Source organism: Schistocerca americana, chromosome 1 (genome assembly GCF_021461395.2).
Source record: "Schistocerca americana isolate TAMUIC-IGC-003095 chromosome 1, iqSchAmer2.1, whole genome shotgun sequence".
Classification (NCBI taxonomy): Eukaryota; Metazoa; Arthropoda; class Insecta; order Orthoptera; family Acrididae; genus Schistocerca; species Schistocerca americana.
The window spans coordinates 664,902,772-664,929,520 of record NC_060119.1 but is presented as its reverse complement, the minus strand read 5'-3'; the positions used below and the strand labels follow the sequence as shown (position 1 = coordinate 664,929,520).

At 43.1% G+C, this 26,749-nt stretch overlaps 1 protein-coding gene across 1 annotated transcript in view; it reads left to right on the top strand.

The window, feature by feature from the left end:
* The window catches only part of LOC124608439 (serine/threonine-protein kinase D1), a 213,421-nt gene that overhangs the window by 83,022 nt on the left and 103,650 nt on the right, over positions 1-26,749 (top strand). Inside the window, exons 7-8 of the mRNA XM_047139985.1 lie at positions 4,529-4,674; positions 24,695-24,741. Of these exons, the coding sequence (XP_046995941.1) occupies positions 4,529-4,674; positions 24,695-24,741 (193 nt within the window). The remainder of the gene's footprint in view (positions 1-4,528; positions 4,675-24,694; positions 24,742-26,749) is intronic.

The window sequence follows — 26,749 nt, the reverse complement described above, 5'->3', positions numbered from 1 at the left end:
CAACGAATATTTTGAGCAGACTGACAGTGTTGCCATGGGCAGTCCTCTCTTGCCTTTGATATCAAACTTTTTGATGGAAGACTTTGAGGAAAGGGCACTTGATTTGGCAGAACTTAAACCGAGAGTCTTCTGGCGATATGTAGATCACACTTTTGTAGTGTGGCCCCAGCGTGGAGAAAAACCGTCACGTTTCTTGCAACATCCAGTTTACGATGGGAATAGAGATGGATGGTTGCTTGACCTTTACCTGTATGCATCGAGTTGCGATCACCTTTCACAAGGTACTGGCGTCCTTAGAATATTGGTGCACTGAGATCATGTTGTTTCTGACGGAGACAGCCTTACAAAGGAGCTAGAACATCTACAATTGGTGTTCAAAGATAATAGTTACTCTCTATGTCTGATCAGCACAGCACTAAGAAGGAAGAAAGGTGACCCCACACAAAATCAAGAAGATAAGAAGGAGCTGTTGAAGTCCAGAATGTTCCTTCCATACATTAGTGGCCTTTTGTCTAAAGTAGGCAAGATCATAAGAAAACATCAAGTTAAAGTAATCTTCTGGCATTGACGAAGATTAGTGTCCTTCTCGGTTTGGTGAAAGACAATCTGCGTCTGCAGAAGACTAGGGTCTACAGAATTCCTTGCCAGTGTGGCAAAGCTTACATAGGTCAGACGATATGCACAGTAGATGAATGGTGTGTTGAATATGAGTGTCACACTCACCTTTCGCAGCCCAGTAAGTTGACCATAGTTGAGCATTGTATTACTGCAGGACACGCTATGGATTTTTCTGCCACAAAAATCTTGGCCCCAGCAAGAACTTTTTGGGAGTCAGTAATTAAAGACTCTGTGGAAGTACTTCTAGCTCAAAATCTTATAAATAGTGATGACGGTTTTCAAGTGGACAAGGCTTGGGACTCGGTGAGCGCTCTAATTTATTTTAAGAGAAGACAGTTTGTTCATAATAACACGTCTAGCGTCATCTGACATCTGGTTTTTAATGACGTGAGTACGCATTCCGACTGAAGGCGGACATGTACTTCCACCTTTACCCATGTGCCGGCGTCCCACGGATAGAACAGTATTTGCAGAGGGCGTGGATTTCGGTAGCGGACGCTTCTGTGATGGCCGTGAATGCACATGCGTTTCCGTATCAATTTTTGCTATAAAGCCGACGCTGGGAACTCGCAGTCTCCAGTGGCGGACACTCACCTAAAGATGGCTGGACCATTGCCAGCCGAAAAATTGTGGCAAGAAGTCAACATGATCCGGCAACAATCCCAAAACCTCGTTGAACAAAAAAAAGACGTGTTTTCAAAATCTGCATTTCGTCCTTTGAAAGCACAATGTTAATCATTTTAAATTTCACTATTGTTAACAATGGCAATAGGATAATGACATTGTCCAAGGTGCAATTCTCTGTCACATACAACTGAAAACTAATAAATTTGTTCTCACTCCTCCCATGAACCATTGTACACATTAACATACAGATACAGTTAACTGAAAATATACATATATGGTAAAAATTATTCATCTATTATTTCTACCAAAAAAAAAAAAAGAAAAAAAATTGCAGCTAAGAAAACTAACTGCTTATTCATAAAATATTTTGTTGCCGATTTTAACCATGATGATATGGCCCACTTTGGACTATTTTGACAAATATGCCTGAAAACATCACCTCTAAGTTTGTTTTATTTTTCTAAAAATCTGTCTAATCTTTAATCTCCAGTTCTGATAAAATTAATTTTGTTAAGAATCTTATTTCAAAGCCACATTTTGGATTCATCCTTATTTAGCTCTCAGTTCTCTTTTTTTTGTGTTGTCTTTTTCGTCTTCCTCTTCCTGGAAGTTAAGATCACAACAGCTACCACAATATCCTTTATCATTTGATGTCTTTCATGCGAATTTTCTTCATTACCAAATATACGATAAAGTGTAAGCCATATTGCTTTGAGAAAGTTCATTCTTACGTACTGCCACAGACCTTGCAAATATCATAAGTGGTGTAGGATTAATTTTTGCCTTAAAAATTTTCTTTGGGGTCGTGTTGCCAGCCTCATTGGTGAACAGTGCCTTATGTAATATTTTGTTTCAGTTTTTCAACTATCAGTTGTTTAATGGGTTCAACGCGAACGAAGAATAAAAATCATCTTGACAAAATCTAATTGATCTGTTATCTCTTTTTGTAGCCCTGTTGGATAATAGAGTGCATTATACAAATTTAAAATGGCTCTTTGTATCAGATTGTTTTACTCAAGATAGGATTTGACAATTGCTATATCATCTTGTGAATCCTATCTGTATAGCACATTCTTGTGATCCTGGTATTACTTTTAGATGTCAACAGAACCCTGAGACTGGCTTTAGAGACTCTTGAGTTGTCTGAATGCATGGAGAATCATTGATTAATTTTACTTTGCAGCATTTGTTTCTGAAAGCAGTCTTAAACTGTCCATCATTGGTTTATGCCCAGAAAGTGTTATTGCTATTTTGCCGTGAAGAATTCCAATTAAGATATTATCCAGTTCTCCTTGTTTTGAAGTTCTTGAAAAGGTATTGACAAATTTAGCTGTTGCTACCACTCTGAATCTGATCACCCTATGAATCCCCCTTCCCTCCCCTTCCCTTCCCTCCCCATCCCCCTCCCCCTCCCCTGCCCCTTATCCCCTCCCCTGCCCCTTATCCCCTCCCCTGCCCCTTATCCCCTCCCCCCATCTCACACCCATTCTTTTATTTTTGTGTCAGCCTGGTCTGTCCAGAAAAGGTTTCAAACCTAGCCCAATCTATACAGAAAAGATTTCAAACCAACCTCAGCTTCCTTCAAAACCGAACTTCAAGTAATTTTTTTCTAATCTTGACATATCTTAATTGAAAATGTACAGGTAACTCCAAATGGTCACTTTTGCCGATCTTGTTCTGCACATTTTGTAGGATTATGCTTCCATCACAAGGTACACTTACTTAGATTAACTCGACACAGATTATCTGGGCATCCTGTAACACTGTCTTTTAGAGCTCAGCAGCCATTGTTCTAAATTGTAACTAGTTTTCTATAAGAGGCTCATTTTGAAGCATAAAAAGATTCATGCTGTAAAATGCACACAAACCAAATATTATGAGAACTTATACATCACCAGGACAAGAGATTCGAAGAACATTGTCACACGGAGATAAAAATGGAATAAATAAATGATTTAGAAGTTGACAACTGAATTTAAAACTGGATCTCCTGTTTACAGTTAGCAGTGGTCTTAACCAATCTCTGATTTTAGTTTTCAGAAGTAATGGGAGCATAAGCTTATACTGATTCTAGACGCATGCTCAGTTTGATCATTTGGTTAAGGGGATAGCTTATGCTGTGAATAAAATCCCAGTCTGGTACAACTTTTCAGATGTGTTAATGTATGAATATCATTATGGTAACAGCAATAGTTAAACTGATTTCTGTATTTCCATGGATAGTTTGCATGTAAATTGATATTACTGGATGCAGCACTTACCCAACATAACATACATTAATTAGCAGTATGTTAAATAACAGAAAGGGAATTTCTCTTGTTTGATACATAGACACAGGTTACAGAACACAATACTAAACAATCGATATAGAACACAGTATTAAATAGCTTTCGACCTATGGCTCTTTTTGTTGCAGCAATTATACACATTGCCACATACACACTCCCGTAGTCGTGATAGTGTGTGTTTGAGTATCTTTGTGGATGTATGTGTGTGTGACTGTGTGTACTTTCTACCAGGAAAAGAGCAAGAGCTTAAAAGGTTCCATCACATGTGTCTATGCCCCTTACATGTCTACTGAAGCAGAGTGATTTCCTTTCGTTTATTTTACGTTCTGCTTCATCCAGGAATTTCCATTATTGTTATGGTGATTTAGGAATTCAGAGAGAATTGATTTTTTTCCCCGTTTAACTCTGAATGGTGACAAACAAATGCTGATTTATCATTTATATGGCATGATACACTAAATTATTCATCAAACGTATGTGGAAAAATGCAGTAAGCCTGGCAAAGTGTGACTCGCGAGACATTTTCCACCAGCGAGTGCTTCTACCTCCAACTCAGCACCTGTGCTGCTGCAGCCACCAGCCTTCTCCCACTCCCTTGCAAGCAACGCATGCCCCCCCCCCCCCCCACTGCCTCCCTCCTGCCCTCGCTAACTCCCCCCCCCCCCTCCCCTCCCCACCCCTGTCTCTCTCTGCCCCTCTCCCCCGCTCCCACTCCTCCTCTGCCTCCTCATTACCCTCTACCTGACATCACTCCCGCTCATCCTCTGCCAACTCTCATCACCCTCCCCTTTCCTCTCCTCTTCTCTCTTCTTACTCCTCCTTCTCCTCTGTATTCTCTTACTTCTGAATAATGAGTAGTAATAATTGTGTAAGCAAATGATAATCTTGTTGGTTGTAGAATGTCTGAAAAACCAAAGTCTTTTTTGTTTATATCCGTATTTTTATTTATCATTTGAGTTTTCTTTTAATTAATATTTATATGCTGTTATTTGCAGGAAGTGAATGCACTGATAATGGAAATGGAAGTGACTCAGTCAGTAGTCGGTTCAATGAAGATAATGACAGTGACACTGAGTCTAGTTCTCCACCTGAAGCTCGAAAATCTTCATCTACAGAATCACCTGTCAGCAATGGTTGTGAGGTGTGTGCCATTGTCCATACACTTCTTTATGGTGACCCTAATATTGCTCACTATGAAGGAAATTAGTGAGTTAAGCTGAGTATGAGATAGAGTTAAGATACTTGGTACAGAAAAATGTCCATGATTTTTCCATAGAGATGCCAACCTAAATTTTGATGGTTTGAAAGGAATTTGAACTCCACTTCTCCCTGATGCTAATCCAGTGCACTGTACACGGCACCATCTCACTTTGCAAAAAAAAAAAAAAAAAAAAAAAAAAAAAGAAGAAGATGTGTGTGCCTTTGTTTTTATAGTCATCTTTAATCAGTCCTGGAACCCTTATAATTACTTCACAAATGCTGCTTCCCTCTATTACCAATGATTAATTGGAATTCATGTAATTTCTGTAGCATATTCATTCCCTCTTTTATACTTGATTGCTTAGTACAACAAAATCACTCTTGCAGTAGTTAATTAAAACTACTTCCAGAAACTCAAGAAATATTAGCATATGGATAGATTGGCTGCTTTCCTGTAAGTGACAAAACATTGAGGTCAATTTAATTATTTGATTAATGCATATGAAATGTAATTATCATCTAGGATGCAAAGGCAATCCATACTCCATTCTGGAGGCACATTTTGAGTATCATTTCTATGAAGCGAGCTGGCGCAGTGGTTAGCACACTGGACTTGCGTTCAGTAGGATGACGGTTCGAACCTGCATCTGGCCATCCAAATTTAGGTTTTCTGTGATTTCCCTAAATCGTTGCAGGCAAATGCTGGGATGGTTCCTGTGAAAGGGTACAGCTGATTTCCTTCCCATCTTTGACAGAATCGGAGTGTGTGCTGCACCTCTAATGACCTCAATGTTGACATGATATTATATCTAATTTTTCTTCAGTATCACTCTTCTATCTGTTGCAATGAAAAAAGAAGTCATTCAGCACACCTTTTGTCTTACTGTATGATTATGCAGGAATGCTCCTATTAAAACATTAATCACTTTTTCAGGATGAAGTGCTTAAGACACTGGACTTAAGCTGAGCTGGGGCCAAATATCAATCCACACACACACACACACACACACACACACACACACACACACACACACACATATATATATATATATATATATATATATATAAAAACAAAGATGATGTGACTTACCAAATGAAAGTGCTGGCAGGTCGACAGACACACAAACAAACGCAAACATACACACAAAATTCAAGCTTTCGCAACAAACTGTTGCCTCATCAGGAAAGAGGGAAGGAGAGGGAAAGACGAAAGGATGTGGGTTTTAAGGGAGAGGGTAAGGAGTCATTCCAATCCCGGGAGCAGAAAGACTTACCTTAGGGGGGAAAAAAGGACGGGTATACACTCGCGCACACACACACACACACATATCCATCCACACACATATACAGACACAAGCAGACATATTTAAAGACGAAGAGTTGGGGCAGAGATGTCAGTCGAGGCAGAAGTGCAGAGGCAAAGATGTTGTTGAATGACAGGTGAGGTATGAGTGGCGGCAACTTGAAATTAGCGGAGATTGAGGCCTGGTGGATAACGGGAAGAGAGCAAGTTCCCATCTCCGGAGTTGGGATAGGTTGGTGTTAGTGGGAAGTATCCAGATAACCCGGACGGTGTAACACTGTGCCAAGATGTGCTGGCCGTGCACCAAGGCATGTTTAGCCACAGGGTGATCCTCATTACCAACAAACACTGTCTGCCTGTGTCCATTCATGCGAATGGACAGTTTGTTGCTGGTCATCCCCACATAGAATGCGTCACAGTGTAGGCAGGTCAGTTGGTGGATCACGTGGGTGCTTTCACTCGTGGCTCTGCCTTTGATCGTGTACACCTTCCGGGTTACAGGACTGGAGTAGGTGGTGGTGGGAGGGTGCATGGGACAGGTTTTACACCGGGGGCGGTTACAAGGGTAGGAGCCAGAGGGTAGGGAAGGTGGTTTGGGGATTTCATAGGGATGAACTAAGAGGTTACGAAGGTTAGGTGGACGGCGGAAAGACACTCTTGGTGGAGTGGGGAGGATTTCATGAAGGATGAAGGATGGATCTCATTTCTGGGCAGGATTTTAGGAAGTCGTATCCCTGCTGGAGAGCCACATTCAGAATCTGATCCAGTCCCGGAAAGTATCCTGTCACAAGTGGGGCACTTTTGTGGTTCTTCTGTGGGAGGTTCTGGGTTTGAGAGGATGAGGAAGTGGCTCTGGTTATTTGCTTCTGTACCAGGTCGGGAGGGTAGTTGCGGGATGCGAAAGCTGTTGTCAGGTTGTTGGTGTAATGCTTCAGGGATTCCGGACTGGAGCATATTCGTTTGCCACGAAGACCTAGGCTGTAGGGAAGGGACCGTTTGATGTGGAATGGGTGGCAGCTGTCGTAATGGAGGTACTGTTGCTTGTTGGTGGGTTTGATGTGGACGGACGTGTGAAGCTGGCCATTGGACAGGTGGAGGTCAACATCAAGGAAAGTGGCATGGGATTTGGAGTAGGACCAGGTGAATCTCATGGAACCAAAGAAGTTGAGGTTGGAGAGGAAATTCTGGAGTTCTTCTTCACTGTGAGTCCAGATAATGAAGATGTCATCAATAAATCTGTACCAAACTTTGGGTTGGCAGGCCTGGGTAACCAAGAAGGCTTCCTCTAAGCGACCCATGAATAGGTTGGCGTACGAAGGGGCCATCCTGGTACCCATGGCTGTTCCCTGTCCTACACTCGTACTCTCTGCTGGAAGTATCACTTTGCCACGAAGAAAAATGATCCTAATCCTACCCCTAATGATCCAATTCCCCAAGACACTATCCAAATTGAACCCTACCTGGAACAGTTCCATCCTCCGTCACAGCGGGACCCACCTCCTCTTCCTCAAAATCACCCTCTCCAAACCTTCCAGGAATTTCTGACTTCCAGGCTTGCCTCTCAATCCTTCTTAAAAAACCTTAATCCTACTCCCAACATCACCACTGCTGAAGCCCAGGCTATCCGTGGTCTGAAGGCTGACCGGTCCATCGTCATTCTTCCGGCGGACAAGGGTTCCACGACCGTGGTACTTGATCGTCGGGAGTATGTGGCTGAGGGACTGCGTCAGCTTTCAGAAAACACCACATACAAAGTTTGCCAAGGTAATCCCATTCCTGATGTCCAGGCGGAACTTCAGGGAATCCTCAGAACCTTAGGTCCCTTACAAAACCTTTCACCTGACTCCATCAACCTCCTGACCCCACCGACACCCCGCACCCCTACCTTCTACCTTCTTCCTAAAATTCACAAACCCAATAATCCTGGCCGTCCCATTGTAGCTGGTTACCAAGCCCCCACAGAACGTATCTCTGCCTACGTAGATCAACACCTTCAACCCATTACGTGCAGTCTCCCGTCCTTCATCAAAGACACCAACCACTTTCTCGAACGCCTGGAATCCTTACCCAATCCGTTACCCCCAGAAACCATCCTTGTAACCATTGATGCCACTTCCTTATACACAAATATCCCGCACGTCCAGGGCCTCGCTGCGATGGAGCAGTTCCTTTCACGCCGATCACCTGCCACCCTACCTAAAACCTCTTTCCTCATTACCTTAGCCAGCTTCATCCTGACCCACAACTTCTTCACTTTTGAAGGCCAGACATACCAACAATTAAAGGGAACAGCCATGGGTACCAGGATGGCCCCTTCGTACGCCAACCTATTCATGGCTCGCTTAGAGGAAGCCTTCTTGGTTACCCAGGCCTGCCAACCCAAAGTTTGGTACAGATTTATTGATGACATCTTCATTATCTGGACTCACAGTGAAGAAGAACTCCAGAATTTCCTCTCCAACCTCGACTCCTTTGGTTCCATCAGATTCACCTGGTCCTACTCCAAATCCCATGCCACTTTCCTTGATGTTGACCTCCACCTGTCCAATGGCCAGCTTCACACGTCCGTCCACATCAAACCCACCAACAAGCAACAGTACCTCCATTACGACAGCTGCCACCCATTCCACATCAAACGGTCCCTTCCCTACAGCCTAGGTCTTCGTGGCAAACGAATCTGCTCCAGTCCGGAATCCCTGAATCATTACACCAACAACCTGAAAACAGCTTTCGCATCCCGCAACTACCCTCCCGACCTGGTACAGAAGCAAATAACCAGAGCCACTTCCTCATCCTCTCAAACCCAGAACCTCCCACAGAAGAACCACAAAAGTGCCCCACTTGTGACAGGATACTTTCCGGGACTGGATCAGATTCTGGATGTGGCTCTCCAGCAGGGATCCGACTTCCTCAAATCCTGCCCTGAAATGAGATCCATCCTTCATGAAATCCTCCCCACTCCACCAAGAGTGTCTTTCCGCCGTCCACCTAACCTTCGTAACCTCTTAGTTTATCCCTATGAAATCCCCAAACCACCTTCCCTACCCTCTGGCTCCTACCCTTGTAACCACCCCCGGTGTAAAACCTGTCCCATGCACCCTCCCACCACCACCACCTACTCCAGTCCTGTAACCCGGAAGGTGTACACGATCAAAGGCAGAGCCACGTGTGAAAGCACCCACGTGATCTACCAACTGACCTGCCTACACTGTGACGCATTCTATGTGGGAATGACCAGCAACAAACTGTCCATTCGCATGAATGGACATAGGCAGACAGTGTTTGTTGGTAATGAGGATCACCCTGTGGCTAAACATGCCTTGGTGCACGGCCAGCACATCTTGGCACAGTGTTACACCGTCCGGGTTATCTGGATACTTCCCACTAACACCAACCTATCCGAACTCCGGAGATGGGAACTTGCTCTTCAATATATCCTCTCTTCCCGTTATCCACCAGGCCTCAATCTCCGCTAATTTCAAGTTGCCGCCACTCATACCTCACCTGTCATTCAACAACATCTTTGCCTCTGCACTTCTGCCTCGACTGACATCTCTGCCCCAACTCTTTGTCTTTAAATATGCCTGCTTGTGTTTGTATATGTGTGGATGGATATGTGTGTGTGTGCGCGAGTGTATACCCGTCCTTTTTCCCCCCCTAAGGTAAGTCTTTCCGCTCCCGGAATTGGAATGACTCCTTACCCTCTCCCTTAAAACCCACATCCTTTCGTCTTTCCCTCTCCTTCCCTCTTTCCTGATGAGGCAACAGTTTGTTGCGAAAGCTTGAATTTTGTGTGTATGTTTGTGTTTGTTTGTGTGTCTGTCGACCTGCCAGCACTTTCATTTGGTAAGTCACATCATCTTTGTTTTTAGATATATATTCCCTACGTGGAATGTTTCCCTCTATTTATATATATATATATATATATATATATATATATATATATATATATAAAAACAAAGATGATGTGACTTACCAAATGAAAGTGCTGGCAGGTCGACAGACACACAAACATACACACAAAATTCAAGCTTTCGCAACAAACTGTTGCCTCATCAGGAAAGAGGGAAGGAGAGGGAAAGACGAAAGGATGTGGGTTTTAAGGGAGAGGGTAAGGAGTCATTCCAATCCCAGGAGCGGAAAGACTTACCTTAGGGGGAAAAAAGGACGGGTATACACTCGCGCGCACACACACACATATCCATCCACCTACTGTGAAATGCAACTGTGCACCATCAGCTACATTATTTAAAGTAGTCAGTGTTGTACTTCCACACCTCATTTTTCAGCTAGTACGTCGGTACCGTGTATACCCATCCTTTTTTCCCCCTAAGGTAAGTCTTTCCGCTCCTGGGATTGGAAAGACTCCTTACCCTCTCCCTTAAAACCCACTTCCTTTCGTCTTTCCCTCTCCTTCCTTCTTTCCTGATGAGGCAACAATTTGTTGCGAAAGCTTGAATTTTGTGTGTATGTAAGTGTCTGTTTGTTTTTCTATCGACCTGCCAGCGCTTTGGTATGGTAAGTCACATCATCTTTGTTTTTAAATATATTTTTCCCACGTGGAATGTTTCCCTCTATTACATATATATATATATGGTTATAATTGTTGTTGATCTAACCAATACAGGTTCCTCGTCTGAAATTCGCCCTTATACATCCTCACAATAATAGGCGCTGAAAGATTATTTTCAGAAATTACAATTAAAACTTAACTCATTAAATTAACTGAATACATCGAAACATTGGTTCTTTATAACAGTTTCTTCTACTGTGAGGGTTAAGCCATACTATGATGAAATTAACAAATATCGTTACACAAACAATACTTTTGACAACACTGTTTGTTTACTAGTTTGAAATTAATTAAGGGCTGGCTTTGCTAACATGTTTTCGAATAGAACCAAATAGATCCTTTATGAATACAATTAGTTGTTCCTCCAAATGTTTATAATTAGTACAGAATTTATATTTGTTTATACGTCAACAATAGAATTTAAGTTACAAAACAATTACTGATTTCACCCTACAATGAGAGATACTAACTAGGAATAGTCAGTATAAATTGAAAAATCAGTTACATACATAAAAATAAGCACAAAATTAGATCTGGTGTTATATTCTTTAAAATTGAGGACCAACCTTTTTCTTTTATGAAAATGCAGGTTATACTCATGTATGTTAATGGTAATTAGTCAGACATGAAAAAAAATGAATTTTAAGGAAGCAGATGGCAAAAAAAGAGGGGAAGTAAAAATACTCCAGCTTCATTCATTACGTCAGCCCACCACGAATCTCTCTCCTGTGCCAACCTCTTCGTCTCAAAGTAGCACTTGCAACCTACCTTCTCAGTTATTTGCTTAATGTATTCCAATCTCTGTCTTCCTGAGTTTTTGCCCTCTGCAGCTCCCCCTAGTACTATGAAAGTCATTTCCTCGTGTCTTGACAGATATCCTATCATCCTGTCCCTTCTCCTTGTCAGTGTCTTCCACATACCTCATTTCTCTCCGATTCTGTGCAGAACCACCTCATTTATTACCTTATCAATTCACCTACATTTTTATATTCGTCTTTAGCACCACTTCTCAAATGCTTCGATTCTCTTCTGATTTGATTTTCCTGCAGTCCATATTTCACTACCATACAATGCTGTGCTCCAGACTTACATTATCAGAAATTTCTTCCTCAAGGTAAGGCATATGTTCGATACTAGCTCACTTCTCTTGGCCAGGAATGCCCTTTTTGCCAGTGCTAGCCTGCTTTTGGTGTCCTCCTTGCTCCGTCAGTCACTGGTTATTTTGCTGCCTAGGTAGCAGAATTCCTTAACTCCATCTACTTCATGACCATCAATCCTGATGTCAAGTTTCTCGCTGTTCTCATTTCTGCTACTTCTCATTAGTTTCATCTTTCTTCGATTTACTCTCAGTCCATATTCTGTACTCATTAGAATGTTCATTTCATTTAGCAGGTCATGTAATTCTTCTTCCCTTCCACTTACGATAGCAATGTCATCAGCGAATCATATCATTGGTATCCTTTCACCTTGAATTTTAATTCTACTCCTGAACCTTAATGTACAGATTGAAATTGGTATCCTTTCACCTTGAATTTTAATTCTACTCCTGAACCTTAATGTACAGATTGAACAGTACATCTTTGTCTTACACCCTTTTTAATACTTCATTCTTGGTCATCCACTCCTCTTAGACCAGGCTGTTCCAGCTCGTGGGCTCCGTTGTGAGCCGCGGAGCGCTCCCTGCTCCAGGGAGCCGTGTCGCTAGCTGTGACCAGTCAAGTGGGCCGGCACATGGCACGGCTGGCTGAGGCAGGCGGCAAGGCAAGCGTCTTACAAGATCGACAACCTCACACTCTTAGCTGCTAAGATGTGGTGACGTGCTACACCAGGAAATACGATCTTCAGGAAATAAATAAGAAACAAATGTTTTACAAGAAATTGCATACTAAATTTATTGGGCCTCTGTAGTTTGAAATTTTCTTTTCATTGCAAGATCGGAAATATCAGGCGTCAAAGTGTTCGCAGCGTTAATGCGGAGGATGGCCTTCATTGTTGCATCCTGAAGAAGCGATCGTTCCTTACTTTATAACAGTTTTCATTGCTCAGAAAAGCTGCTCACATCAAAACGTAGATCCGAATATGAACATGATCTGAGCGGCATTGTTGTGAAGTTTGGGAAATGTTTTTTTCTGTAATGAACACTACCATCGTGACAAATACAACGTGTTGTAGTACCTCTCTTTCAACAAAGTTGAATTTTGCAAATCAATAATCTCCAATTGAAGTGACGATGACAAGTCATCGGTGGAAACTGAAAAAGGAGTGCTGAACACCTTAAGTTCCATTTCCAAACTAGTGAGGTCTCTGAATCGTGTTTCAAACGACGTGATGAGCTGCTTTAAGTGTGCTTGGTAATCACCGAAAGTAGTACCTACAGGTAGTTTTAAAGAAGCAAGATGATTGAAGAATGTTAGATGTCCATTACTCATCTGCCTCTCAAATAAACGTAACTTTTCCATGAACACTTTGATCTGGTCGTGCATGTCAACGTTTAGCTGCCCTTTGCCCTGCAATGACAGATTTAAATTATTCAGATGCATAGTTATGTCAGCTAGGAACGCCAGGTCTGATATCCATTTTATATCTTTCAGACAACGCATTTCTTCCCCTTTCATTTCTAGAAAAGGGGTATTTCCTCACTAATGGCAAAGAAAACATCAAGAACTTTTCCACGACTCAGCCAACGAACTGTACTGTGGTAAGATATATCCCCATACTCCGCTTCCACATCTTACAGGAATCCTTTGACGACGCACAAAATTCACACACTTCACGACATCTTTCATTACGCCACCTAGCTCTACTGTTTCAGCACACAGTGCCTCTTGGTGCATTACAGAACACGAACTATGTTGCATGTTTTGATACCCTCCGTATTACGAATCCGTTTTTAAACATACGTCTACTGGTATGTCGTTCTTAAGCCTGGCTACCAGTTCTCTGCGTGTAACGCCTTCTACCTGACTGTATTTAATTCTGTATATTGTACCTCTTCGCAGAATTAAATACTTTATGACATACAAAACACTGCGGTCGACCATGCCTCTCAATGAATAGAAAGGTATCCTCCAACAGAGGTACAGGGCTCCCGCGGCTAGTCATAGCTGTCATTGAGCACGGATTATTACGGCTGCATGCGGCCAGGGGGCAGAGAGTTCGCTTTCCCCCTCCACGCGGGCTCCGAGCTGCCGCAGTGAGCGCTCCGGAGCACTCCGGCTCCCTGGAGCTCGGTTGGAACAGCCTGTCTTAGACTCTATTAGCTTTTGTAAATTTTTGTATTACCCATCTCTCCCTATAGCTTACCCTTGTTTTTCTCAGAATTTTCAACATCTTGCACTATTTTACACTGTCAAACGCTTTTTCCGGTTTGACAAATCATATGAACATGTCTTGATTTTTCTTTAGTCTTGCTTTGATTGTCAACAGCAATTGCCGCTCTGGTGCCTTTATCTTTCCTAAATCCAAACTGATCGTCATTTAATGCGACCTCAATTTTCTTTTCCATTCTTCTGTGAATTATTCCTTTAAGGAACTTCGGTGCATGAGCTTTTAAGCTGGTTGTGCTATAATTCTTGCACGTATCAGCTGTTGCAGTCTTCGGAATTGTGTGGATGATATTTTTCCGAAAGTCAGATGGTGTGTGCCAGACTCCTGCATCCTACACACCAACATAAATGGTCGTTTTGTTGCCTCCTCCCCCAATGATTTTAGAAATTCTCCTGGTATGTTATCTATCCCTTCTGCTAAGTCTTCCAAAGCTGTCTTGAATTTTGATTCTAATTCTGTTTCCCCTATCTCTTCTAAATTGACTCCTGTTTCTTCTTCTATCACATGAGACATATCTTCCCCCTCATAGAGACCTTCAGTGTACTCATTCCACCTATCCACTCTCTCCTCTGCATTTAGCAGTAGAATTCCTGTTGCTCTCTTAATGTTACCACACTTGCTTTTAATTTCACTGAAGATAGTTTTCACTTTTCTATAAGCTGAGTCTGTCCTACCGACCACCACTTCTTTTTCGATTTCTTCACGTTTTTGATGCAGCCGTTTTGTATTAGCTACCCTACACTTTCTGTTTATTTCTGTCCTAAATGGCTTGTACTCCTGTATTCCTCTGAACATTTTTGTACTTCCTTCTTTATATTTCTTCTGTTCCCATGGTTTCTTCACAGTTATCTTCTTTGTACCAATGTTTTTCTTTCCAACTTCTGTAATTGCTCTTTTTATTGATGTCTTTTCCTTTACAACTGTAGTGCCTACTGAGCTATTACTTATTGCTGTATCCGTAGACTTAGAGAACTCCAAGTGTATCTCGACATTCCATAGTACTTCTACATACCACTTCTTTGTCTACTGATTCTTCCTGACTAATCTCTTAAACTTCAGCCTACTGTTCATCACTACTGCGTTGTGATCTGAGTCTGTGTCTGCTCCTGGGTATGTCTTACAATCCAGTATCTCATTTCAGAATCTTTGTCTGACCATGATGTAATATAACTGAAATCTTACCAGTCACTAGGCCTTTTCCAAGTATACCTCCTCCTTTTGCAATTTTTGAACAGAGTATTCACTATTACTAGCTGAAATTTATTACAGAAGACAGTTAGTCTTTCTCCTCTCTCAGTCCTTGTCCCAAGCCCATATTCTTCTGTAACCTTTTCTTCTACTCCTTCCCTTACAACAGCATTCCAGTGTCCCAAGACTATTAGATTTTCATCTCTCTTCACGTACTGTATTACCCATGCAGTATCCTCATATATTTTCTATTCTCTTTATCTTCAGCTTGCGACGTCAGCGTGTATACGTGAACTATTATTGTCAGTATTGGTTTGCTGTTGAATCTGATAGAACAACCGTATCACTGAATTGTTTGCCCCCCCCCGGGCCTGGGGGTTAGAATAAGCCCGAGGTATTCCTGCCTTAGAATAAGCCCGAGGTATTCCTGCCTGTCGTAAGAAGCGACTAAACAGAGTCTCACACCTTTCAGCCTTTATGTGATGGTCCCCTGTAGGGTTTGACCTTGATTTTTTCAAAATCTTCCTGAAGAGTGAGCCAGTTTGGGAAGGGTGCCTTACATGGTGCATTGTGTCCATCGTGCATTGAGATCTTTAGCCCACTTCCTCGTCTTGGCATTGCAGTCCCGCTCATCCTCCATCTCTTAGGCGAGGACACCTCCCTGGTTGTGTTTGCCTCCACCCACTATGCAGTGTCGTTTTTTGCGCTGATGATGACCATGGAGTTCTTTGCACCTCATATCCAGCCAGTCCATTGTGGTGGGGCCACCATGTACCCTGTTGGTTGTAGCCCCCTGACTACACAGGGATCGCTCTGCTGATGCCTGCACCGTTAACTCCCCATGTATGCCATGGAGTAGAAGCCTGTCACCCTGGGGCATCAGGACTCCCAGCAATGGCCATCCTGCCAGGTGGCCTTTGCTGCGGTTCTGTGGCGCCTGTGGGGAGGTCCCCTGGTCGGAGTGTCATCAGAGCGGATGACATGCTATGAAGCGTACCATGTCATCACTTACTGTTGATCAATTACCAGCAGTCTCTAAGTGTTCCAAGTCTTAATACAATTCAAGGAAGTATGATCCTAAATTGTTCCCCTCCCTGACAACACCATGGAAGGAGTGCCAGGGTAAGGTTGGCAGCGAACCTCATTTGCCGCGGTACCTCGTATTTATGAGAGCTGATGAGGTCTCCTTTGCCTCGATGAAGCCTCAGTTTTCTGTAGAGCATTTAGAGGACAAGTTTGGGGAGGTGGAGGGCTTGTCCAAAATGCAGTCAGGGTCAGTCTTGATAAAAACAGCCTCCTCTGCCCAGTCGGGCATTACTTGTTTGTGACAACCTGAGGGATGTTTCCATTACCATCATGCCTCATAAGAGCTTAAATATGGTCCTGGGTATTATATTCCACAGGGACCTTCTTTTGCAATCTGACGACGAGCTGCCCGCCAGCTTAGAGTGATGAGGAGTTCATTTCGTCCGGCACGTCCATCGGGGTCTGAGGGATAATCAGGTTTGCCACCGGTGCCTTCATCTTGGCCTTCGAGGATGACACATTACCCGAGAAGATCAAGGTGATGGTCTTCCGCTGTGATGTCAAGCCATATATCCCTCCCCCAATGCGGTGCTTTAAGTGCTGGAAGTTCGGCCATATGTCTTCCCACTGTACTTCCAGCATCACATGTCAAGATGTAGATGTCCATCCCTCCCCAATACTCAATGTGCCCCACCTCCCATCTGTGTCTACTGCGGAGAGCATCATTCCCCCTGCTCACCAGACTTCAGAATTTTACAGCAAGAAAGGAAAATCATGGAATACAAGACCCTGGGACTGACTGACCTAAACTGAGGCTAAGAGAAAATTTGAGTGCCTACATCCTGTGGCCATGACCTCTTCATATGATGTCGCTATGAGAACAGTTGTAGCCCCATCTGTTCCGCGAGTTCCAGTTGGCTCTCTGAGCCAAAAGACTACACCTGCCCCCTTGATGGTGGGGGGCACTTCTCTCTCTGTTGCTGCCACACCACCTACCTTGGGAGCACTGTCCACCCAACCATAGGGGACACCAATCCTTATTTCTCAACTGGAGAAGCGTAAGTCTTCTTCGGCTCCTCTCGCTAGAGGTCCCTTGGGTCGCTCCCTTCCCAGGTATCTGCTAGTGGGAAAGATGACACCCGCCAGTAGCTGAAGTGCCCAAAAGCAGCTGGTCATAGGGCTTCGTGATCGTTATCAGTCTCAAAGACTGAATCAGTGAAGCCCTCCCAGCCAGAGAAACCCAAGGATCAGCGAGAGAAATCCAGGAAGAAGACCCCCAAGGCCAAGGGAATTGCGGTGGCACCCACACCACCGCTGCCTACAAACTCTGTGTTTGGGAATAAGGTGAAGATTCCGGCGTCCGCTGAGCACCTAGATCTCGCCAGACCCTCAGACACAATGGATATAGCCTGTTCAGGAAATAAGTTGGTGGCAGCAGGTGACCCTGAGACGTAGACTGCCTCATTGAGTGTTTCAAACCTTCCCAGTCTCATAATCACGTCATCCTCCAGTGGAATTGCGACGGCTTTTTACACCACATGGCTATGGTAACTGTTAAGCTTTACAACTGCTTTCTCCATTGCCCTCCAGGAAACCTGTTCCCAGCAATGCAAACCCCTGCCCTTCATGGCTACTGGGGTATTGCAAGAGCCATAGGGAATATAATTGAGTGTCAGGTGGAGTTTGCATCTATGTCCTTGTAGGGAAGCAGCCTACTCACGCCGTAGTAAATTCACAGCAGTCTTTCCATTGTGTGCCAGCCAGTCCACTGTAACTAGCTCTGACGTCATAAATGTTGCGCAATACTTTAAAAATTAAGCAAATAACCTAAAACATTTCTACCATGTCAGGAGTAATACTAAATTAATGTGTGTTGAATATCAGTTCGATAACTTTAGCCATTTTCGACATTTGGACGTTTTTCTGTAAAAATCATTGGCGCAACAGAAAAGAGCTAGAGATTTAAAATTTTTTAATTAACTTCATTTTTCATAAATATTTAATAGAAACAGTCTTCTGGATTTCACAATTTAAGATTTTAGTTGAAATTCAATATTTTCTGGTTTTTGTCTTAAAACTTAAGGAAGCAAGATAGATTAAGTAGGCTAATAAATAAGGCTAGGATGTTTATATTTAAGTTGAATGGAGATCCGCTATTACCATAAGGATGTGAGAAGTTTAATTTGAATACCTATAAAACTATAGCGATAGCGTATCTCCAAAGGGCCAGTTCAGAGCTCGTCTACTGCGTGCAGTGTAATTAAATTAATTCTTTCGCCCAAAATATGTAACTTAGCCCACGTCAAACTTTTGTTATGATTACTTTCCTGTGTGCTGAATGCACATTTAAATTGAGAGCTTCATCGGCCATCAGCAAAAGAAGCTATGATTTATTCAGTAACCTAAAGTGGTGCATTACTAGCCCAGCGGCTAGTCGGGAGAGCCGATTTGATCAGGCGTTCCCTTAGCCGTCCGCACCGCGGCTTTATATATAAGAACGCTGCGCGAGGAAAAAAGGCCCCAGTTCTCTCCAGACACTGAATAGCACACCATCTGTGTCGGGAGTCGCGTCGCGTCGGTATCATTGCTACAAACAGCCTCGGATGCCATCTTAAGTTACTCGAGATACGCGTAACCATGAAATCATTTGCGAGTGAAGTGTTAATTCTGGGTTGACTTTAATTATCGATCTTCAGTTTGCGTATTGTCGTATTTTCACGTGCCGTCGCGGGACAAACATTCTACCTTTATTTAGCGTGGCGTTTGATGAAACTAATCATCAAATTATGGCGAGCATTCATTTAAATATTCAATTTGGACAATTATAGTTGCATCAGCGCATTAGACTCTGAACTGCTCTGTTAGTTAGGTTGTGTGGATTCTTTTGTTTTTCATCTGTGACTTTCAGAATATACTCAACTATTTTAGAAAATCGTTTTTGATTATAAATCCCGCACAATCTCCTAATTCCTCAGAGCTATAAGCTGTAACTATAAGTGTATTCTCAGATGAAGTGGGCACTAGGAATTCTAATTACAGGCTTCACGTTTTGCTAATCACTTTCTGGTAGCCAATATTATAGTTAGAGAGCCAGTGTTGAGAACGGCAAACAACAGCAAAAATAATAGGAACATTTTTAACAACAAAAATTCCACCCTCCGCCCCACATCCTGAACTTGTTATGTAGTAAACCTGTGCCCCTTCAAGCTCCTCTTGAATCTGTGGCTGTCAGGACACAGACAACACAGCAAATAACTGCAACATATATCTCCCTCCAGATGGTGCGGTACCCCTGAACATATTGGCCTCACTGATTGATCAACTCCCTAAACCTTCCCTACTTTTGGGAGATTTTAACGCCCATAACCCCTTGTGGGGTAGCACCATGCTTACTGGCCGTGGCAGAGATGTTGAAAATTTACTGTTCCAACTCATCGTCTGCCTCTTAAATACAGGTGCCCTGACACATTTCAGTGTGGCACATGGACATATTCGGCTATTGCTCTCTCAGTTTGCAGTCCTGGCCTTCTCCCATCTATCCACTTGAGAGCTCATGATGACCTGTGTGGTAGTGACCACTTCCCCAACTTCCTGTCACACCCCCGGCGTCATGCCCATGGACGCCTACCCAGATGAGCATGACCCTATATCCCTATAACAAGGCAGACTGGGTAGCCTTCACCTCTGCTTTCACTATTGAATCTCCCCCACATGGTGCCATCGATGTTGTGCTTGAGCAGGTCCCTACAACAATCGTTTCTGTGGCGGAAAATGCGATTCCTCATTCTCTAGGGTGCTCCTGGCAAAAGACAGTCCCTTGGTGATTGCCAGAAGTCGCTGAGGCAGTTAAAGACCGTTGGCAAGCTCTACAGCGACATAAGCAGCACCCTTCCCTAGAGCACCTAATAACCTTTAAGCTACTCTGTGCCCGCATTCGCCTGCTTATAAAACGACAAAAACAGGAGTGTTGGGAGAGGTACGTGTCGACCATTGGGTGCCATATGTCACCTTCCCAAGTATGGATGAAGATCAGACATCTTTTTGGGTACCAGACCCCAACAAGTGTCCCTGGCGTTAACATCAATGGCGTGCTCTCTACCGATGCAAACTCGATTGCCTAGCACTTTGCTGAGCACTATGCTCGAGCCTCTGCATCAGCGAACTACCCCACAGTCTTTTGCACCCTCAAACGGCGGATGGAAAGGAAAGTCCTCTCATTCGCTGCACGCCACAGTGAACCCTATAACGCCCCATTTACAGAGTGGGAGCTCCTCAGTGCCCTTGCACATTGCCCCAACACAGCTCCTGAGCCAGATTGGATCCACAATCAGATGATTAAGCATCTTTCGTCTGACTCCAAGCGATATCTCCTCATCATCTTCAACTGGATCTGGTGCGATGGTGACTTTCCATTGCAATGGCAGGAGAGCACCATCATTCTGGTGGTAAAAACCCGCTGGATGTGGATAGCTATTGGCCCATCAGCCTCACCAACATTCTCTGTAAGCTGCTGGAACATATGGTGTGTCGGTGATTGGGTTGGGTCCTGGAGTCACATGGCCTCTTGGCTCCATGTGAGGGCGGCTTCCAACAGGATCACTCTACCACTGATAATCTTGTGTCTCTCGAATCTGCCATCCGAACAGCCTTTTCCAGATGCCAACACCTGGTTGCCGTCTTTTTTGACTTAGGTAAAGGACACGACATGACACGACCTGGCTAAATCCTATCCTTGCCACATTGTATGAGTGGGGTCTCTGGAGCCTGCTCCTGGTTTTTTATCCAAAACTTCCTGTTGCTCTGTACTTTCCATGTTGGTGTCTCCCATAGTTCCCCCCCCCCCCCCCCCCCCCCCCCCCCGTATTCTGGAGAATGACGTTCCACAGGATTCCATGTGTCTATTTTTAGTGGCCGTTAACAGCCTAGCAGCAACTGTAGGGTCATCGGTCTCCCCTCATCTGTATGTGGATGACTTTTGCATTTCATATTGCTCCTCCAGTACTGGTGTTCCTGAGTGGCACCTACAGGGAACCATTCACAAGACACAGTTATGGGCTCTATCCTATGGCTTTCAGTTTTCAGCTGCAAAGTCGTGTGTCATGCTCTTCTGTTGACATTGTACCATTCATCCAGAACCAGAACTTTACCTTAATGACAATCCACTCACTGTAGTGGACACATATCGATTCTTAGGACTGGTTTTTGACACCTGGTTGTCTTGGCTACCTCACCTTCGTCAGCTTAAGCGGAAGTGCTGGCAGCACCTCAATACCCTCCACTGCCTGAGCAACACCAACTGGGGTGCAGATCGCTCTACGCTGCTGCAGCTCTACAGAGCCCTTTTTCAATCCCGCCTTGACTATGGGAGTCTCGTTTATGGTTCGGCGGCACCCTCAGCATTGTGTTTACTCAACCCAGTGCACCACTGTGGCGTTCACCTAGTGACTGGAGCTTTCAGAACAAGTCCAGTGAGCAGTGTCCTGATGGAGGCCAGAATCCCTCTATTGCGGATCCGACATGCACAACTGCTTGCCAGTTATGTTGTACACATTCGCAGTTCTCCTGAGCATCTGAATTACAGTCTCCTTTTCCCACCCGTAGCAATTCATTTCCCACATCAGCGGCCCTGGTCAGAGCACACGATTGCGGTTCATGTGCAATCCCTTCTCTTCGAACTGGAATCCTTCCCTTTACCACGTCTACTTGAGGTCCATTCACGTACAGCTCCATGATGTACACCTCGGCCGAAGCTTCATCTGGAACTTTTGTGTGGCCCTAAGGACTTCGTTAATCCCGCTGCTCTCCGCTGTCACTTCCTCTCGAGTCTTGACATGTTTCGGGGCTCTGAAGTTGTTTACACCGACGACTCGATGGCTGACGGTAATGTTGGCTTCACCTGTGTCCAGAGAGGCCGTATGGAACAGCATTCCTTGCCCATTGGCTGCAGTGTTTTCACTGCAGAGCTTGTGGCCATATCTCGTGCACTTCAGTACATCCATTTCTGTTCTGTTGAGTTGTTTCTTCTTTGTTCTGACACCCTGAGCAGCTTACAAGCATTCGATGAGTACTATGCTCGCCATCCTTTGGTAGCCAACATCCAGGAGTCCATCTCTGCCCTGGAACGGTCCAGTCGTTCATTGATGTTTGTGTGGACCCCAGGACACATCAGAATCCCAGGCAATGAACTTGCCATTAGGCTGGCCAAACAGGCTACGCGGAAACTGCTACTGGAGATGGGCATCTCTGAAACTGACCTGCGTTATGTCCTACGCCACAAGGTTTTTCGGCTTTGGGAGACAGAGTGGCATAACAGTATGCACAACAAACTGCGTATGATTAAGAAGACTGCAAATATGTCGAAGTCTTCCCTGCGGGCTTCTCACAGGGAATCGGTTGTCCTTTGTCAGCTCCGCATTGGCCATATGTGGCTCATATATGGTTACCACCTCTGTCGCGAGGACCCACCTCGGTGTCACTGTGGCTTGCGAATGATGGTCGTCCATATCTTGCTGGACTGCCCACTTTTAGCCGCTCTATGGCAGACTTTTAACTTTCGCAGCACCCACTCTTCAGTGTTGGGCGACGATGCCTCAACAGCAGCTTTAGTTTTAGATTTTATTTGTGAGGGTGGGTTTTATCATTTGATCTGAGTTGTAGCGCATATCCTTTGTCCCTCTGTGCCCTACTCCCTAGGGCTTTTAGGGTGGAGATTTTAATGTGTTGCAGAGTGGAGGGCTTCTCCTTTTTTATTCTCATGGTCAACCAGCCATGGTAATCTGCTTTCTTGTTTTTAATGTCTTCTCTTTGTTTCTTGTGTCTCTCTGTGGTTTTTTTAACCTGTTTTGTACATTGTAGTGTTTGTTGACCTCCTGTCATTCTCCTGGTTCTTCCTTTCTCCTGTTATTGTGCCTTATGTCTTCTTTGTTTCCTTCTTTCCCTTGGGTAATTGTTCTACTGGGAACAAGGGACTGATGACCTCGCAGTTTGGTCCCCCCCCCCCCCCCCCCCCCCTTTTAAACCAAGCAAGCAACTGAACTGTTCACAGTAACACATTCTCTGCCCTGCCTTCCTATTTGTAATGAATCCTACTCCCATTATACTATTTCCTGCTGCTGTTGGTAGTACTTTATACTCATCTGGACAGAAACCCTTGTCTTCTTTCTGTTTTACTTCACTGACGTACTATATCTAGATTGAGCCTTTGCATTTCCCTCTCCAGACTTTTTAGCTTCCCTGCCATATTCAGGCATCTGACATTCCATGCCCCAGCTTGTAAAACATTATCCTTTCGTTGGTTATTTAACCTTTTCTCTTGGTCACCTCGCTCTTGGCGTTCCCCTCCCGGGGATCCTAATGGGGAACTTTTCTGGAATCTTTTGCCAATGGAGAGATCATGATGACGCTTTTTCAGTTACAGACCACTTGTCCTATGGATACAAGTTACCAAACAATGAAAAATCCAGGACGGAATGTAACAATATTATGAAAAGGAAAGTTGCTACACACCTTATAGTGGAGATGCTGAGTAGCAGATAGGCACAACAAAAAGATTCTTACAATTAAAGCTTTTGGCTGTTAGTGCGAGTTGCATTTGTTTGTGTGTGTGTGTGTGTGTGTGTGTGTGTGTGTGTGTGTGTGTGTGTGTGTGTGTGGTGTTGTTGTTGTTGAAGGCCTTAATGGCCGAAAGCTTTAATTGTAAAAGTCTGTTTATTGTGCCTGCCTGCGACTCAGCATCTCTGCTGTATGATGGATGCAAGTTGTGTGTCTTTAATGCAGTTGTTTGCATTGCCTTCTGCATCCTCATGCCATGGATCATTGTAGATTCTTCCAACTTTATGGGCTGTTTCCCACCCCAAGGGCAAGAATGTGCCGTGAACCCCCGTCCGCTCCTCTGCCCTCGTTGACAAGGCCATCGGCAGAATGAGGGTGACTGCTTATGCCAGAAATCTCCTGCTGCCAATGCTGATTATTAATCAAAATTTAAGCGGTGACAGGTTTCTGTACTACTGTCACTAATGACCTCATTGTTAGTGAGAGGGCAAATGTCCCTTGATAATATCAGTTTTCACTTCACAAGACATTTCTTGGCTTACAAGTTGGTGTGTGCTTTAATAACATTGGAGTCACAAGCATTCTACTTATGTGGTGATAAGTCACATAAATCTAACATTTTTCTACACAGTACATTGACTATAGTTTTCATGTTCATTGACTTGATAAATTCCCCAGGTGCATTAGTTCAGAGTAGGTTATATGTATAGGGATTTTTAGAGTGTTGTGCGTACTGGAATAAAAATCAAGAGGTTAATTATTCATTTACGTTACTGTTCTTACTACCCACAGTTACTGTCGAAGATCACTGTTTTTATGACGAGACAATAATTACTTTGAAATAGATATGAAACACTTGAAAATTTTGCTTTATCCTTCTGAATGTCATTCAAGTATTTTTCTATCAATTCCCATTTGTATATGAAGTTGTATGATTAAAGGTTTTTTTCAGCTTGCAACAAACTAACGTAACTTTGTTTTAACATGTTGTAGGATCAAAACTGTGATGATACCGAGCCTCTCATCAAACGACCAACAAGGTAATCATATTTTATTCATAATCAGAATTATAGTATGTAATGATATGAGGCATTCAGATTTAATTTAGTGTGTACTACTGAATTCTCATGTACTCCTCACAGACTCAGGTGTACAAGCATACAGTGTTAGTTGCGCAAGTGGAATATCGACTTTTGTAATATATTCTTGTTCTTATGGAATAGAGCTTTGTTGTGGAAGGCAGTTGTTCCTATGGTGATCTAAATATTGTCTTGATTTAACAACAACAACAACAACAACAAAAATCTCAAAGACAAAACAGCAGCACCAAGTAAAGGTATAAAACCTTCCACTGAATGAGTGGCAGCAAATCAGTGATACATTTTAGAACCAAGTAACCTGATTTTCCTATATTACTCTGTCTCTTTCATTCTGAATAACTGCTTTGTCTTGTCTTAGATAATATCTTTTCTTCCAAACCTTACTTGTTTTTGACTGAAAGAAGAAACTCAATCCCTCACTCAAGTACCATTTCAGATATTCTAAATGTTAGTGTTTCTTCTATCCATGCACCATAAATTTCATTTTGTAATTCCCCCTCCCCCGCCTCTCTCTCCATCTACCCATGTAACATGATGCTACTTCCATCTCATCCAGTTCACCTGCCAAACTGCAACCACAGCATTGTGCATCCAGCTGGCACTACATAGCGGCACACATGTGGGTCTTTGCGTGCATGTGTGTGTGCGCACTCATACACACACACACACACACACACACACACACACACACACACACACACACACATTCTAACTCAAGAAAGGACTGATTCTGAAAACTAGTAAGTTTTGTTTCTCTTTTGTGTGTGCCTGTCAATGACTCAATGCCTGTGCTATTTGATGAGAGGTCCCCTTTATGTTCTATCAGAATTCTACTAATATTATAAATGTTATGTGTAATTCACTTTGTTGAGCTGAACTTGCCTGCTTAGTTGGAATCTGTTAGCCAAATTTTTGTATCTTGGCATCTGTATAGCTTTTGCTAGTTAAAATATTCTTCTTGAGACATTTTCTTAACATTGTCTGTTTGTGAGACAGGTATATGTATCTCGATATCATCAGTTCATCAGTTGGTAATGTCCTCTTTACTTAAAAGCACATAAAGTGGCTAGAACAATAAATCTTCTATATGTATACTATTCAATTTGCTCACTGCATTCCACATTTGATTAATTGGTCCAGAGAGAGACCGAAGATGAAGTTATGTATCTCTGATATCAATAATGTAGTGTATGTATGAACAGCAAAAGTGACACTGCTGAATGGAATATGTCAAACATATGTATTTTAATAAATATTGTTGAACATGAATAATTCCATTTGTGACAACGGATCACACAAAAGAATGTATTCTTTTACTTTTCGAAAATATCTGGGAATTTTCAATTTACTGCATGAAGTCTACCAGTAGCTTGTTATTTTGGTCCAGAATGTAAAACTACATTGTCAGCTTCAGATAAGAATGCACAGTCCATAGAAAAATTGTTATGCTCCTAGAATTGTGGTTGTGAATTGCACAGTTCATCCTATATTCAGTGTTACTACATTATTCATTTTTTGGATTTGCAGCTCGTGTATTTTTTTCTGTGATTGCAGTTAAAATTATTGGATACGGGTTCCACCTTTTAAGCGAAACATTATTTTTTCTTGTTACTCGAACATGTTTTGGCATCTCTGTGACATCATCAGTGGGTTTTGTTTATTGAAAAACTGTAAAAAGTGAACAGATAACAAGCTATTGTTGTAGGACAACATACAGATGGTCCTGCAAAACCGTATAATGTAAAATCCAGGTAAGGAGAAATATTGCATTTAGGCCTCATTTTGTTAGATCAGCTACAGCCAGAAGTATGTTCACTTTTTACAGTTTTTCAGTAAGCAAAACCCACTGATTATGGCACAGAAGTGCCAAAACATGTTTGGGTAACAAGAAAAAATGGTGTTTGCATAAAAGGCAGAACCTATATCCAATAATTATTATTTTATTTTA